Source organism: Cydia pomonella, chromosome 23, assembly GCF_033807575.1.
Source record: "Cydia pomonella isolate Wapato2018A chromosome 23, ilCydPomo1, whole genome shotgun sequence".
Classification (NCBI taxonomy): domain Eukaryota; kingdom Metazoa; phylum Arthropoda; class Insecta; order Lepidoptera; family Tortricidae; genus Cydia; species Cydia pomonella.
Window position 1 is genome coordinate 518,090 of NC_084725.1, and position 17,083 is coordinate 535,172.

The 17,083-nt window shown below is 35.3% G+C and overlaps 1 protein-coding gene across 12 annotated transcripts in view; it reads left to right on the plus strand.

The window, feature by feature from the left end:
- The window catches only part of LOC133530737 (zinc finger protein 184-like), a 160,286-nt gene that overhangs the window by 113,959 nt on the left and 29,244 nt on the right, over positions 1-17,083 (plus strand). For all 12 annotated transcript variants that reach the window (XM_061868778.1, XM_061868771.1, XM_061868780.1 and 9 more), the window contains one exon: positions 5,589-5,820. In XM_061868778.1, coding sequence (XP_061724762.1) covers positions 5,589-5,820 — 232 coding nt within the window. The remainder of the gene's footprint in view (positions 1-5,588; positions 5,821-17,083) is intronic.

Sequence of the window (17,083 nt, forward strand, 5' to 3'; positions counted from 1 at the left end):
CATGAAACGTATACGCACTTTTGGTATAATTTTACTTTACAAACGTGCATAACGTATAATAACGTTAAGTATAATGTACGAATTATCAATTTTCAAAATAGTATAAGCTCATAATGATATAACATACATAAAATATATCATTGTTTCGCCTAACGAGCATAAGAAGTAATTCCGTTTGAAATAATCTAGATTTAGTATACATATCAAAATGTCGAATAACATTTTAAATAATATTTGAATATAAAGCAACAGAGCGTGTAGATACTGTCACGGAAGAGTATTGGTTGACAGAGTATAGATAGGTGCGACGACGAGCGAAGCGAGGAGGAGCGTGTTAGGTGAACTGCGAGCTAATTGAACTGACTTATTTTTTTTTATTGATTTTCGTATAAAACTCTTTGTGTTACTATTTTAGTTTCTACTCATAACCCTACAGATTTTAGAGACAAAGTTTGTCGGGGAATAGAGAGAAACATGGGTACCTAATGGAGAGAAATAATAGACAGAAAAGAGAGAAAGTTTGGCGTTTATTAGTATGTTACTTTTTTATATTATTATTGGTAATGTTTGTTATATATTTTTAAAGTTATATTAATTCAACATTATATTACATGAATTTTATCATAAATGATATTATACTTAAAGGGTGTTATTAATTATAAAATTATATTTTTCGTTGTTATTCGTTATAATCGTTATTCTTAGTGAATATTATACTTTTAAATATTATACTATTAGAGTTTATATGTTCTATGGAATATACCATAAGTACGTATACGTTTCATTACTTACCCATTATACAAACACTATAAGCAAATAAAATGATGATGAAAAAACTTGTTTCCTTTTCTCATTACAAAAATCTATTTTCCCAACATTCAGCGATAAATCACCGTGCCTCACCCGGGAATTGAACCTCTATCATATCGTATCAAAGCATAAATTCTTTACAATTTCTTCGTTGCGTGATACCGACGGCGGGATCCACTTTCTAACACGCGTGCGAGGGCTGCACTGCCGGACAATTTGATCGGTACACTTTTACACTTATCTCTATTATTTGAACTCCTATGCATAGTAAAAGGTGTACAAAAGGCTAAATTAATGCTAGAAGACGAATACGCACCTACATGCGAAATACAATATCTACGTACTTATGTAAAATCAACCTTATTGCAAAAATAGGACTGAAATGTGACATACAAAGATGCAAAAAAGGACACCTTTTCCTTCCTTAGCACCTTTTCCTCCTATATTTAAACCTTTTTTATATCTCAGTTAGGTACCTAAAGTGACAGTCTTATTGCCCCATTTATACTAACCGGTCAGTAATTTTAGTGAAAATTGCTACTAAAACAGGATGACTAGATGATCTATAGACGAGTGAGTGTCGCATTATGGGTTGGGAGCAGGGTATGTCAGCCCCTCAGATGCCCTTGTGGCCATTTGGTCAAGGTTAACACCAAGCCATTCATGAGCTGCTTCGACGCGATATGGTCTCCGCGAACACACCGTGCATTTTGGAGCCTATTGGTTAGCCGTACAGAGGCCGGACGGTCTAACACTGGTCCCGTGGGCAAAAGGCCGGAGCCTGCTGTGGGATGCCAAATGTGTGTGTGCTTGCTCCCACTCATGTCAGCCACATAAGTAAGAAGGCGGCTGAGGCTGCCGCTAAGTTCAAACACGGTAAATACGCCAACCTTGGACCAGTATGACTTTATTCCGGTTGCTGTCGGGCCATAGTGCGCCGAGGCCAAGAAGCTGGCCAGGGACATTAGGCTCCGGTTGAGTGACAGAGCCTGCGACCCCCGGGCTGAATCTTATCTGGTCCAACCAATATCCTTAGCCTTTCAGCGTGGCAATGCAGCCGGCATGTTTGCAACGTTTGGGACAGGTCGGGAACAGTTCGGGGCTTAAGAGGGAATTTATGACGGAGCTAGTTTGTTATTATTAGTAAGTTATTTAGATATTAACCTGTAATATATTTCATAAATGATATACCAAAGTATATGTCTTTGCAATAAGATTTACGTATTCTCTTCACTCATATTAGTTTCCCGTACTAATAGGTAAAGTCCTACTATTTTTTCCGCGTTTTATTTTGCCCCGTTCCCAGAATTTCGTTACCGGTAAACATAAAAACTTGTAGATAAAAACAAAACAAAAATGTTAAAAGTTGAAAATAATATTAATTAATTAGTACGTAAAATATTTTCCTGTTTTGTCTGTTAAACTGAGATAATTTGAATAAAGTTATTTTTTTAGCCGTTGGTTTTAATTACGTTTTCCTTCTCACGTTCCGTTTTAGAATTGTCATAATTAATTCAGAGTTACGGAAGGCAACACGCTTCATGTTTTTTCTAAATTTGTTTGGATAGTTACGAAATTTGATCATTATGTTGGACTTCCAAGCGTTTCACCATATGCAGATATTACCTGAGGTAAATACTATTTATAAAAAATATTAGAACATTAAATTTTTTTCTATTATCTTCATCGATGGTTAGTTTGAATTCCTTAATTATTCGCTGATTTCTTATTAACATTCATGTTATCGCCATAAATTCATGTGTTTGATAGCTAAAAGGGGTTAGCAAAAACCTAGTGTTCATTTGCATTATATAAATTTAAATTGTTATTTGTTTTCGTAAATCTAATATTTCTTTACGACTCTTACTATGAAGTATGTTTTAAATATTTGCCTGATTTTTACCACGTAACGATTAATTCCAAGCAAATCTTAATAATGACCAAATATTAAGCTATTTTCTTCTATGTATCATCGTCACATACAATAAGTATTACATATTATTTCATATCTCTGTTTCTATATGTTGACATTAAATCACCTATGTGTATTAAAAGTACTTTAAAAATGAAACAATTTTGGCGTACCGTTAAAATGTTCCGAAGTGTATCGCGTGCTCAAAGCAGTTTCTTTGCAATCGCACCGCAAAGGGTTTTCAATAAATATACATGCATATAAAGCAAGCCAGATTCGCGAGATAACTATACATGACAACAGTATCGACTAAACTTTGACACAGTTCGCTCACTTACCGCTTTTTTGCGATTTTTTAAAAGGGTTATTTAATATAACGCTTTTTTCAACCATCGACCGAAGAGCGACTCGAATTGTCGACTGCCAACGTATTTCGGATCGGCTTGACTACTTGAGACTTGACTCGCTGCGTACAGATGTAGCCTCGCTCTGCATTTTCTATCACATATAACGCGGAGTGCTCCGATAAACTGTTCGGATTAATCCCTGCCGCTTCTTTTCGCCATCACCCTACGCGACATTTCCATCCCCACCACTTAGATGGTTGGCAGTACTCATCTGTGCGTTTCTCCAGGGACTTCCTACCCGCACAGCTAAAGTGTGGAATAAACTGTCGCTCGCGGTATTTCCGGACCTTCGGACCAAACCTTCAAGAAAAGCACGTACTCCCATCTTAAATGCCGGCGTTGCATTTGCAACCCTCTTAGTGTTGCAGATGTCCATGGATGACAGTAATTGCTTACCATCAGACAATTAACCTGCTCGTTTGCCTCCTATATCATAGCAATATATATAGATGTATACCGAAGCCGAACCTTCGGCTGAAACATGATTTTTATCCCGAAACTTCGGTCGGACACTACCGAAAATACCTACAGTTACGTCGCGGCCAAAAGATTCAGTAGAACTTACGGCCGAAACATGATTTTTAGGTATGTCGTAACCTGCCGAAACCGGAACTTCGACACTAATAAAAATAGAACGCGACTTACGTCTTTTTTCCACAAACCTCATATATTACACACACATGCAAACGACGTCTACATTACATACATGCAGACGGCGTTAAGTTTCACGCGCCGTCCTATAATTTAGCTCAAAGAAATTGCTTTCCAGCGCTAAGTCAGATAAACGGAATTATAGGGACTTAATATTATTTATCGTACCTTGCGTCATGCAACGTTTTGTGCTGTGCTAAGAAAACGCTTAGGTTTTATAACGGTTTTATAGCTGGTTGTACAAATGTACGTTAAATTTAATGAGCAATTTTAATACTACTATATACTTATCTTTCTTTACATGTTTCATGTCCAACATTTAGGTTTTTAAGCTGAAAGCAAGAGAATGTATTGTGAGAACAACATTTTCTATAATTATTAAACACATAATTACACTTAAATCATAAACTCATTTATAGAAAGTTCAATACAATTGACGTGTCCCGTCGAGTTTCTTGCCGGTCCATATTGGGATACCCTCCTCCAATTAAGGGGGGATTTAAATCTTCTCGGGTCAGAGGTGTAGGGTTAGAGCCGGTGTATCTTTATTTGACGTTCATAAGCGCATTGTAATATGCCTACTTGATTAATAAACTATCTTTACCGTTACAATATCCACATGTTTAGAGACATGATACGTCTCTAAACTCTAAAGTAACAGTACAAATGGCGGACTTAACGCAATCTCTACCAGCAGTCAACCATTGGGCTAAAAAGGGACAATTTGGAGCAGGATTGTAGAAGACATGAGGGTAGACACAAGTTAAGACTGTTATAAATCAGGTGACTTGCTATTTTTTGTACACATACCTGAAAAAAAATAGTTATAATGATTTATAAAAAGTTATATTATTTGCCCCGATAGTCAAATAGCTTGTTTTATCATTTTACAAGCTTTTATTTACTTTCACCTGACGGTTGTCTGAAAATTTGCATACATATGTAAGTCGGATGACAGTGCAATATTATGGTACCATCGAGATGATCTGATGATGGAGACAGGAGATGGCCATAGGAACTCTGTGATAAAACAACGTAACCTGATTGTGTTTGGGGTTTTTAGAATTGTCTCGATGAGTATTAGTTGCCTGTGGAAAGAAAAGTACAGTCAGTGATAAAAGCTTGTACCAAAAATATTTTTTTTTGCCAAAAACTTATTTAGACTTATATGTTACGTTCTGTTTTAACTAACGTAGTATAGCAAAATTAAGTGTTTATTTATAAGGTAAAAGTGTGACATATCACCTATGACGATATAAATACTATTATACTCTCTATTTTTCCTCTTGAACTTTCTTGAATATGGAAATTATAAATAAATTATGCTATTAGTATTTTTCCTCCGCTATTGTATGAAGCGTTCTCTTTCAAAAAAATAAGAATATTAGTTTAATACATACAGAAAAATCATTCAATATCAAAGGTAATTTACTACTAAAAATATACTAAAAAAAACCCGCTTCCCGCCTTTCTCTTTGCAAAAGTGCCCATATGCGTAAAAAGCTGCGTTTGTGCTGCATTGCTACGCTAGAATACTATGGTCTGCCCTCGCATTTTCTTTTATCATCAAAATGGAAAATAACATCACAAAAAACGGTGCAAGCAGGTGTTATCGTTAAGCGTCTTTCAGACAAATGTTTGTTTTTTTATTTTTACAAATCGTCACTTAATAGTCTGTACTGCTGTAGTAGTCTTGATGCAAATTTGGGTCAGTTATATAAACGATCATAGATCGAAATGGTCCCTATACCCTAAAACATAATATAAGATAGTCAACGGTTTTTACAACATCAAACATTTTGTTCCAGATCTTCATGCACAAAAACGCCATGCAAATGCACGCGCGCGAGCTCCAACGGGGCCTGGGCGGGGAAGTGAAGCCGCACCAATGCCAGCAGTGCCTGAAGAGCTTCAGCTCCAACCACCAGCTCGTCCAGCACATCAGGGTCCACACGGGGGAGAAGCCCTACAAGTGCTCGTACTGCGACAGGCGGTTCAAGCAGCTCAGTCATGTGCAGCAGCACACTAGGCTCCATACAGGTTAGTTTAACCAATGCAGTGACGAGCTGCTCCAACCAGCAGGTCCAGCACATCAGGGTCCACATGGGGGAAAAGCCGTAAGCTCGTATTGCGACAGGTGAACCAGCTCAGTCGTGTGCAGCTTCATACCAGGCTTATTACAGGTAAGTTTAACCAATGCCAGCAGTAGAACTTCAATTACAACCACCAGGTCCAGCACATCAGAGTCCACACTGGGGAAAAGCCGTATAAGTGCTTATACTGTAGTGTGGCACAGGTCAGTACTTCCTCCTGCAGCATATAGTACTAAGATTAACACAGGAGAGAGGCCTGCCTACTAGTGTTCACGATTAAAGCAAATTATACTTTGATGTTAGTTTCTTAATTATTAATAATCAATTTGAATAATAAAAGAAATAAATAAAATAAAGGTCAGATATTTTTGCTTATGATGGACTTATGAATATGGAATACTGTTTTAAAGACTTTTTAAAGGCTGATCGTTAGTTATATCAGACAATTTAAGCAATTTATGACACTATTTTATACAATAACTGCGTCCGAAGTTCAAAATCATTTTATATGTACTTTATTTTGATTAAAACATTACCAAAGTTTCTAAGTATGAAGATCCTGAAACGGTCTTAACGTAAATATTATAACTATATATTTGTTTGAACAATAACTAACTAATTAGGGAAATAGGCAAACGAAGAAAACCACTATTTCAAATACCTATAACATGAAAGATTCATGTAAGTACCTACTCTGAATCTCAGGAACACCAAATTAGATATCATTATGAAAATACCGACGTTAACACGCTTTGTCATTTTTCTTAATACTAAGGCTTTATAACCATAGAGGCATAGACTAAGAGCTTGTATGTAATCATTCAATATATCACATTACATGTATACCTAACGCATAATTATATCCTCAAACCTTCAATAATTCTACTGCGTGGAAACGCATGCTTTTATACATTTGAACATCTATAACGGACGATGGCATCGTAAAACGAAACGCAACAGACAACATTCTAAATTTAAACTTGCATTCGATAGCTAAAATACTGGCCGCTTAGAGCAACTTTTATAATTAAAAACTAAACAGCGCCCGATTGGCCACCGATTCGAGTAAAAAAAGCGGCGTATACGTGAAAAGCGGGAAAAAATTGTCCAATGACCGGCGGCCGAGCAACGGGCGGCCAATAGCAGCGCGCCTTGCGACGCAACGTACATTCTACGTGGTTTAGAAAAAAAATTCACGTGTTTTTCCACGTTCAAGTAACCAATGGCGGCCGCCCGTTCTATTTGTATGCACATTATGAATTCAACCATTTGTTTTATGTGGGAATTTTTAGCGTTCGTTAGTTTGGCTTGCGTGTAGTTTTGATTTGTGATGATATTAAATGTTTGTTAGGTGGGATTTGAATTTACAAACAATGCATTAATTAAATTGATCCGGAGATAGTTTTTTTATAAGTAAGGTTAGGATATGTTTATACGTTTTGATATTAGTACAGCAAATTGGGACCCGGGTACGTCCTTAAACTACGTCCAAAAGAGAGGTATGGGCATTGTGAATGTCATCTCGCTTTGTGTGGTAGGGCACATGACAGCACAGCGGATATCATTCCAGATCTAGAGCGGAGCCCAACTGGGGAAGTACCTCCATCTTACAGAAAACCGCAGCCAAATAACACTAGACCCTACTCATAGTGTTGTGTTCCTGCAGGTGAGTAAGGTTGCCAGAGCTCAATGGGGGGTATGATAGGGTCGGCAACGCGCATGTGACTCCTCTGGAGTTGCAGGCGTACATAGGCTACGGAGACTGCTTACCATCAGGCGGACCGTATGCTTGTTTGCCACCGACGTAGTATAAAAAAAAAGCAACAGAAGTAGCTAAGTGAGCGAGATTTTCAAAATGGCCTTTACAAGTTCTTATTCTAGAGGCAATAATGATTTGTTCAGATAATTTTGAACAATTCTTCACATATATATTTCTGCTGCTGATAATGCTAGATATTTTCGACACTTAAAAGACAGAGACACCATTATTCGGGTTAAATTTTACCTCTTTTTAACTAACAGAAAGGCTTCACACAAACGGTTGAACTGTTCCAAATTTAAACCAAACTAAGTATTCAAATATCGAACACTCATACTTTTTTTTACACGGTATTTCGCACGTTCCAAAGTCGCAGACAAGTTGGCAGCCAGCAATTAAAACAGCCATTGCTGTGATTATCAACGCTTACCGAGAACTTTGGTCACTTAAAGAACCAATGTAAGATGCGCTCTCATATTTCAACGCAGGCCAGTGACTCTCTAAAGCCTCAATATGAGTCTTTTTAACAGGATATCGATTGTGAGAGTTCCTTTCACCACGCTCTAAATAGAATTTTCAATGATAAATTGATATACTTAAAAACAAAAAAAAAGAAGGGGTTGCACTCCGGGAGTACCGGCAAAAGTGAAAACTTGAATATGAACGTTGTGAATTTTTGATATTTTGGAATGGTTAGGGAATAAATTTGCACGAATTGCTTTAATTATCAGTATAAAAGTACTATCATTTATGTGGTAAAATACAATATTCATTTATTGCGCTATCGTACACAAACATGACAATTTATATTACATTAAAGATTGAACACTTCAGAACTATTACAATCATTTAACATTAAAAAGTTTATCTCTCAGAAAAATCAACTTCCATCCATAATTTCAACGACTCTTACACCACCATCATTACTAGAACCATCATGGAGTTTTTGGATCAGGTCACGTGACCGGTCGCGAGTTTAAAAATTTTTCCCCGTCACATAAAGTGCACAGCGCCGCTACAAAAGTTTTCACTTAAAAAAACTAAAAAAACCGGATAAGTGCGAGATTCCAATTCGCCCACCGGGGGTTCCGTACTTTTTAGTATTTGTTGTAAGCGGCAACAGAAATACATCATCTGTGAAAATTTCAACTGTCTAGCTATCACGGTTCATGAGATACAGCCTGGTGACAGACGGACGGACGGACGGACGGACAGCGGCGTCTTAGTAATAGGCTCCCGTTTTACCCTTTGGGTCCGGAACCCTAAAAACGATACTGAATATTGTCATATTCAGATTGTGACGTTTCGTAATGGTAGCTATACATCCATGAAAAGCAAGTCAATGACTGTTTCGTTCATTAAATGAACACGTTTTAATATGTTTTCATTTCATCTTTTGATTCCGGAAGGCAAAACACACTAAAAATATCTGTCTATCTCTCTTATTACAATTTTCGATAATGTGTCCTTTTTTTTAAACAAAAAACTTAACTAGAGAGAACCCAATGCCCATACCTTTTAAGAGAGGTATGGGCATTGTGAATCTCATCTCGCTTTGTGTGGTAGGGCACAGCCAGTGGATGTCATTCCAGATCTAGAGCAGAGCCCAACTGGGGAAGTACCTCCACCTTACAGAAAACAGCAGCCAAATAACACTAGACCCTACTCATAGTGTTGTGTTCCTGCCGGTGAGTAAGGTTGCCAGAGCTCAACGAGGGGGGGGGGTTATAGTCGGCAACGCGCATGTAACTCCTCTGGAGTTGCAGGCGTACATAGGCTACGGAGACTGCTTACCACCAGGCGGGCCGTATGCTTGTTTGCCACCGACGTAGTATAAAAAAAACTGGACTCAGTTTACTTGGTTTATGAATTATTTTACTAAAAAAACTAGACTTAACATAATATGTGTCAACAACACTAGTCAGAAGCGGTGTATTCGCCTGCACTAGGCAAGCAGGGTAAATACGTTCCGAGCGATGATTATTGGCTGCCGGTGATAATGACTTTTTTCTTTTTTAATTTCATGTTGCGGCGATGGCGGTATTGTTTTCAACCGGAAGTACTAATTTGTTAATTATTTGTTGCACACGTGAACAATTTAGTGTTTCATCAATGTAGGTTGGTCAAGTAAAATAGAAGGTACTTATTGAATTTTTTAATGTTTCAACAGTTTAAATTTCATTAAAAACGTAAACTTTATAACCAAGAACATATTACATACTAACTAGGAGTGAAAAGAGTCATAAATCGATTTTTCAATACGACTTAAAAAATTAAATATCTTAATTTTCATTTGCAGTGAATTCTAGAAAGGTTTATAAATTCGTATAGGTTATTTAAAATGCACCCTCTTCGGCAAATAACGGACAATTCCCCATGTAAGCGATCTGAAATCGCATGAAAAACTTCAACACGTGGCCATTTTGTTTCGCCGCTCTATAATTTTCCGCCATTAGTCTATGGTACCGTCATTTCGAATAAAGAATATCAGTAGTTTTTAGTTTTGGAGTAGTTTTATAAGATGTAGTGAATTAACGTTTTCCCCTAGACTTGCGGACGCTAGAGTGTGTGACAGTCGTATAGCGTCACATAGCGAATAGTTATACGAGATAATTCAAAGTTTGTACGGAACCTTCGGTGCGCGAGTAAAACGAGGTTTTATGAAGTGAAAACTTCTTTAGCGGCGCTGTGCACTTTTTGTGATGGGGGAAAAAATGTTAAACTCGCGACAGGTCACGTGACCGTAAGATTCGTCAGATTGAAAATTCGTAAGACGGACACGTGACCTGATCGAAAAACTGTTACAATGTCATTTAATTGTCATGTGTAACACTTCAACATTTTTAATGTAATATAAATTGTCATGTTTGTGTACGATAGCGCAATAAATGAATATTGTATACCACATAAATGATATTACTGTTATACTGATAATTAAAGCAATTCGTGCAAAATTATTCCCTAACCATTCCAAAATATCAAAAATGCACAACGTTAATATTCAAGTTTTCACTTCTGCCGGCACTCCCGGACTGCAACCCGTTTTTTTTTTAAATCTATATACCTCTTTTTTACGATCAAATACTCTTTGTTAATAGAAAGCCAATTAAAAAAAGAATTTAAGACAAAGAGGTAGATTTGGGGCATTTGAATGCTTTAAATCTGAATAAAGAGTGACCTAGGGACGTAACCATGGCAACGAGTGCCAAGATATAATTGATCCACCCACATAAAACTTCTGTTTTATCGCGACTCTACATGACAATGGGACAAAGACACAAAAACAAAGAAAGAGGCCTTTTTGTCGTAATTTATGTAAAAACGTTCGCTGAAGTTTCGTTTCTTATGTCATTATTGTCATTAGGGTAATGCTTTCTTTGATTCTGTTGAGAAACTTTTAGTTTTGTGTTTAGATTTATTTTTGAGTGTAACACAAAGTTTATACATACATATATTTATTTATTTATTATTTATTTAAACTTAATTGCACAATATAACAAATAAAGTACAAATGGCGAACTTAATGCCTAAAGGCATTCTCTACCAGTCAACCATCAGGCTAAACAGAAACAGTAGTACGTGCAAGCATTAAACAAAAAAAAAATAGAATAAGTAACTTAAAACAAGCAATATAGCGATAAATATTATATACTAACGGTAATAAACTTATATAAATATACTATAATTAAATATACATACATATATATTTGTTTAAGCGCTAGTGGCCTAGCCGTAAGGGCGTGCGACTTGCGATCCGGAGGTCGCGGGTTCAAACCACGGCTCGTACCAATGAGTTTTTCGGAACTTATGTACGAAATATCATTTGATATTTACCAGCCACTTCGGTGAAGGAAAACATCGTGAGGAAACCGGACTAATCCCAACAAGGCCTAGTTTACCCTCTGGGTTGGAAGGTCAGATGGCAGTCGCTTTCGTAAAAACTGGTGCCTACGCCAATACTCGGGATTAGTTTCCAAGCGGACCCTAGGCTCCCATAAGCCACGGCAAAATGCCGGGACAACGCGAGGAAGAAGACACAAAGTTTATACATAAGTACATAATTATTACCTATAGTTCGTGTCATCCACAATGATGCGCAAATTTGTCAAATCTAACCTTTTATATCATGACAATAAGTGTCATGGCAGGCGTCTTCATGAATAAAACGTGCTTAATATAATTTCCTAGACTAAGCTTAGTCTAAGAAAATCGTGCCTGCAAGTTTGACACTAGATGGCGCTATGGGCCACACAGTTACTTTGATCAAGGCTACTTTGATCGTCAAATTCGAAGCACATAGTTATTCTTCTATTCTACCATTAGGTAATAACTTTTTGTCGGTAAATATGTAATTTGAAGTTATCTTCAATATTTCTTTGAAGAAAAGTAGTTGATTAACTCATAACAAAAATTAAATTGGGGAAATCTAAATTTGACATAACGGGATATAATACATTGGTGTATATTTTTCCTTTGATAATAATGGGGATTTTTAGGAAAAAACCATTATAAGGTTAATTTATTAACCTATATTTAATATATATAGGTATATATACTCTCACATCACTTGTACCAAAAATGATTTTTTTGCCAAAAACTTATTTCATACCACGTCAGCTAGCGCACGGCACGCCCTGATGTTGTGCAGTTATCGTAGCTAATAAACGCTAGCATCTCTATAACTTTTACGTTTTTAAACTATGCTTAAGAATAAATTATCTCGAAAAAGTATCTTATAATTTAAAACGAATCTAAAGAAAAGCAATAACGTCCATAAAATTATCCAGTATTCGAGAAATTCAATGGAAAAACTGCCTTTTATTCTAATGGTCTTAAGTGCCTTTAAAATCCTATACATATACGATGTTTATATTGAGTGAAGTAGAAAAGAGCACCTGGCCATACATTCATATCACTAACCAAGCGATAAACCACTTTATATTGATCCCTGATTAGACGGAGTTAGTACAGGTTCGGGGGTCAGCTTCAAAATGGTTGTTAAAAAGCGAGACTAGAATTTCTCTTTGCTCAAAGTCGGACGAAACTTTATATCATAATGAAAAGTCCAAGGTGAAAAATCCACGGAAAGGAACAAAGGCAAGGATAGATTTTAATAATTATCCCTTTTTACGGAGAAAGTTTTTTTATTAAGAAGAAGTTTCGATTGTCCGTCTTAAAAAGTAGCATTTGCTGAAGATATTAATTTCTTTTCTTTTAAATGTGGTTTTACAGCCAGTTTAAACAGATGTTTTTTTACAAATAATATTTAGTTGACATAATCTAATTTTAATTATCTACGTTTTTATAATCATACGAAACATCTATACTCGATATTCAGAACTCAGACTACGACGAGCTACTCAGATTTATAGTTCGTTTAAACTTTCCTCTTTTTCAAATTTATAACTTAGGAAACAAACCTATAGTTTCGTCATAATGGTCCACCTGTATTTTTAGGTTGACGTCTTTCGTAAGGACATAACTAAGTATAAAGCCTCATTTTCTGATTGAATCTACAATACTCATACGCTTAACCGGCTTTCTAATAACCTGTGAGATAAAATAACTACTAATATGCACTCAAGCTGTCAACGATTTGTCCACAGTAGTAAAAACTTTCGTTTTAAAAGCTGTGTCCTTTTCAGATTTCATTTCTTCTTCCATAACACCTTAGAACTGGATTTTAACAATAATATTTACAATAACAATATACATAATGGATATATACAGAGGATTACTATAACTACCTTAAGTCTAAAATAGGCCCTTGAGGCATTGTACCAAGGATGTTGGCGGCATTTCCTCGCTGTACCGCAATACTGATACGTCGTGCAAGGAAGCCGCCAGCGACTTTTGCAAAAACAAGTCGTTAAATTAAAAAAAATTAAAACCCCCTACGCTATATGCAAAAACAATCATTATTTTTCCGAAAATGCTTTACATCATTCTGTAAAAGTAGAAACTCCCTATTACGTAAAAAAACGCACTGAAATCGGTTCATCCGTTGTAGAGCTATGACTCCACAGACAGACAGGCATTGTCGTCAAACATAACATACCCCTCTTTTTGCGTTGGGCATTAAATACACCGATTTATACTTTCACGATTTTTAGGGTTCCGTAGCCAAATGGCAAAAAACGGAACCCTTATAGATTCGTCACATCCGTCTGTCTGTCCGATTATGTCACAGCCACTTTTTACACATCGCGCAACCAAAAGATTATCTCTAGCCAGTCTTTCACACGACCATAAAGACAACTTAGAAACATCGGAGGTTTCAAGCTTAGTTATACTTGATGAAGTCACGTTTCAGTGAATAATAATTATTCGCAAAATCAATAACGTATACGAGATAAATTACATAGTTTTCAGCCTACCTCAACATAATTGCTCTTTTCGGCCCCCCTCCGTCATTTATTTACACGTATACATATATACTGGACCACCCCGCGGGTGGGGGTGGGTAGTGGAAATCAATAGAATCATTGCGACGCTGCCCGATGACTGCGCTCGGAAAAACGGACGCGTATGCGTGATGATTATAGAGAAACAACGCGAATCACGGAGAAAAGTTGAGGTTTTAGAGGAAAAATTACCATAGATACCTATATAAATAAAAACAAACGTTACTTAAAAGTTGGTTGGCCAAAAGGTCAGGTAGATGATTATAATGATGATATACTTAACATACATAAATCACGGACACATGATAGGAATGAAATAAGAATTATATAGAAATAACGATGCTAGTCACACTGAAAATTTACCAGAAAAGGCAAGAATATTTAGACATGAAACTTGGTTAATCAGAATCATTGCATTATAAAAAGAATGCATGATGATTAGGCATATAGAAACAATGCGAGTCATGAAGAAAAGTTGGAAAAAAAAAACTAAACCAGAAAAGACACGACAAATTAAAAAAAAGCCTGGTTAATCAAAATCAACCGTTAGTAATAATAGAGAAAGATACAATTGCAATCATTGTTGTAAACAATGACGAATAGTTGAAATTGATTAAGGAAAGTTACCATAAAAGGTATATAAATAATGTAGGTTGACATATAATTAGCTACTTAACCAAAAATTCAGGTTGATGATAATTATGATGATAAAGTTAATTTAGATAAATCACAAACACGTGTAAAGCAAAAAGTAAAAGAAAAGTAAAAATAAAACTTACGGTATATATCCATCTTTCATCTATATATATCCATTATGTTTATTGTTATTGTAAATAAAGAATTTGTTATTTTAAACTTACGGTACTGATCTTATTATTTGATAATTATAAGAAAGTCAATAGGCATGATAAAAGAAAATCATAAATAGATGTTATGACAAAAGATTTAGAAGAAAACTAAGATTAAATTTAAACTCATAACCTGTATCTGTTTTAACCCAGTGGTTCTATTAAAGTGTATGTTACGGACAAAATACCAAATATTACAGAAATTTACTTAAATATAATTCTCAAGTAAGTAAAATGCTACACTTCACTTCGAATGCTTGCCTATGGTCCTAACTTATTATTTTAAGTATATTTTAGTGAGAACGTTTAAGAAAGTAAGTGTTCATCTCAAAATATATGTATTTAACAATGTACTTAACCTATTATCCTGTTGCATACTTCAGTTGTTTCTCCAATAAATAAAATAAAGTAAAATAAAAAACTTCCGTAAGTAAAATTATGAAGTTATAAAACTAATTTCGTTTCACAAGGTGTATCAGTACTATCTTCGTCGGTCTCATCTAAATACATAGGTGTACTAATAATAGTAACCCACTGATAAATGAAAGAAGACCGATAATATCCTTCTTAAATGCACAAAAGACCTAAATCAGGTTTCCTACTAAAATCAATTTCACATTGAAATACAGAAACGGGACGAATATCTGATATATTTCAAATTAAAATTTTAAAAGGAATCTCTTCTTTGTATGCCTCATAAATGCAAATATATACAAATATAAATCTATAAAATCGTTACTTGCTTGGACTATACTTGGCCAGGGACAATTTTTACCTTCAATGATCAAATTGACTTGATTTTTAATAACAAAATTAAAGTAAAGTAAAATGTGTTTTTTAAATCAGTCATTTCATGTACATCGGTTTAGATCAATTTGATCTGTCAAAATACCTACCTTTAACAAAATGGCTCAGAATATTCAGTCATTTTTTATTTTATTATTTTGCAACACAATTCAAGTTTTTGACATGCTCTTTTGTCATATGTTCACACACATATACATAGATTGTTAGTCGTCCCTTATAAGGCCTGCTAGCGGTATTGGGACGGCTGACCTCTCGTGACCCCGCCATACCTAATTCACGTATATCAACTGAGGGGTAGCCAGCAAATAGAATGGTCCTAGGATACCTAGAATTATAGTTGAATATTGACAAGTTAAATATTATAATAAAATTGAATAAGATCAGAATATTGTCGGTAAACAATTAACACTCAACTAATGACTAAGTACTTAAATTAAAGATCATATTTTGCTTTAGATTTAGTACCGAGATACAATGTTTTGAAAATCATTGATTGGTTTGCTAGTGAGTTTTGATATTCGAGTGAAAATTTGTATTGATATCAATTTCCAGGAAAAAAGTACATATGTAAATAAAACAAGAAAAAGGTTTTAGAATATTAAAGAACTTGAAAATTAGGAACATTCTGTCTTGCTCTAATAAACATTTTTTTAAATGTCATTTCAAGTGACATAAAATTATATAGTTCTACTTTCCACGCCCGCACACTGGTCCATTTTTCAAAATGAACGCGCAAAATGGTTACAATAAGCTAGTGTTCATACGCGATACGGTAAGCGGAAAATCTATATTTTAGCAAATATTAAAATGTAGGAAACATGCAATATTATAAATTCTCTATGTTGCAACCGCGCTGTTGCGGTCGCGTGAAATGCATTTCCTTTAAATATAGGTACCTAACTAATGCATTGAATCGGCAAAAGGTTTTGTTTGTGGTTAGTTACTTTTATTTGGTAATTAGGCTTTGTTATTAATAGTATTGTGTACAAAAAAATGTTTGTGTTTGTTAGATAACGTTTTATGATATTTGTGGCGACTATGGTTTGAAAGTACTACAAATATTCAATGTACAAGTTAACCAACTGCCAACAAACTGTCTTGCAGTATGGCGGAAGAAAAGAATTATAAAAGCAGGGTTTTTTACGGAATAAATGATTTATTTATTTTATTTTATTTTATTACATGTATAAGTTATTGTGTATCGAGATGGGTAAATAAAAAGCCTTAAACGTATAAAAAATAAAAATAAACTAAAAAATAAACTTATGTGGAAAAGTGAGTATATTAGTTGACTGGTAGAGAATGTGTTAAATGTGTGTTGTATGTGTGTACTACACAAATGGCGAACTTAATGCCTTAACACATTATCTGCCATATAGTAGTAGATATATG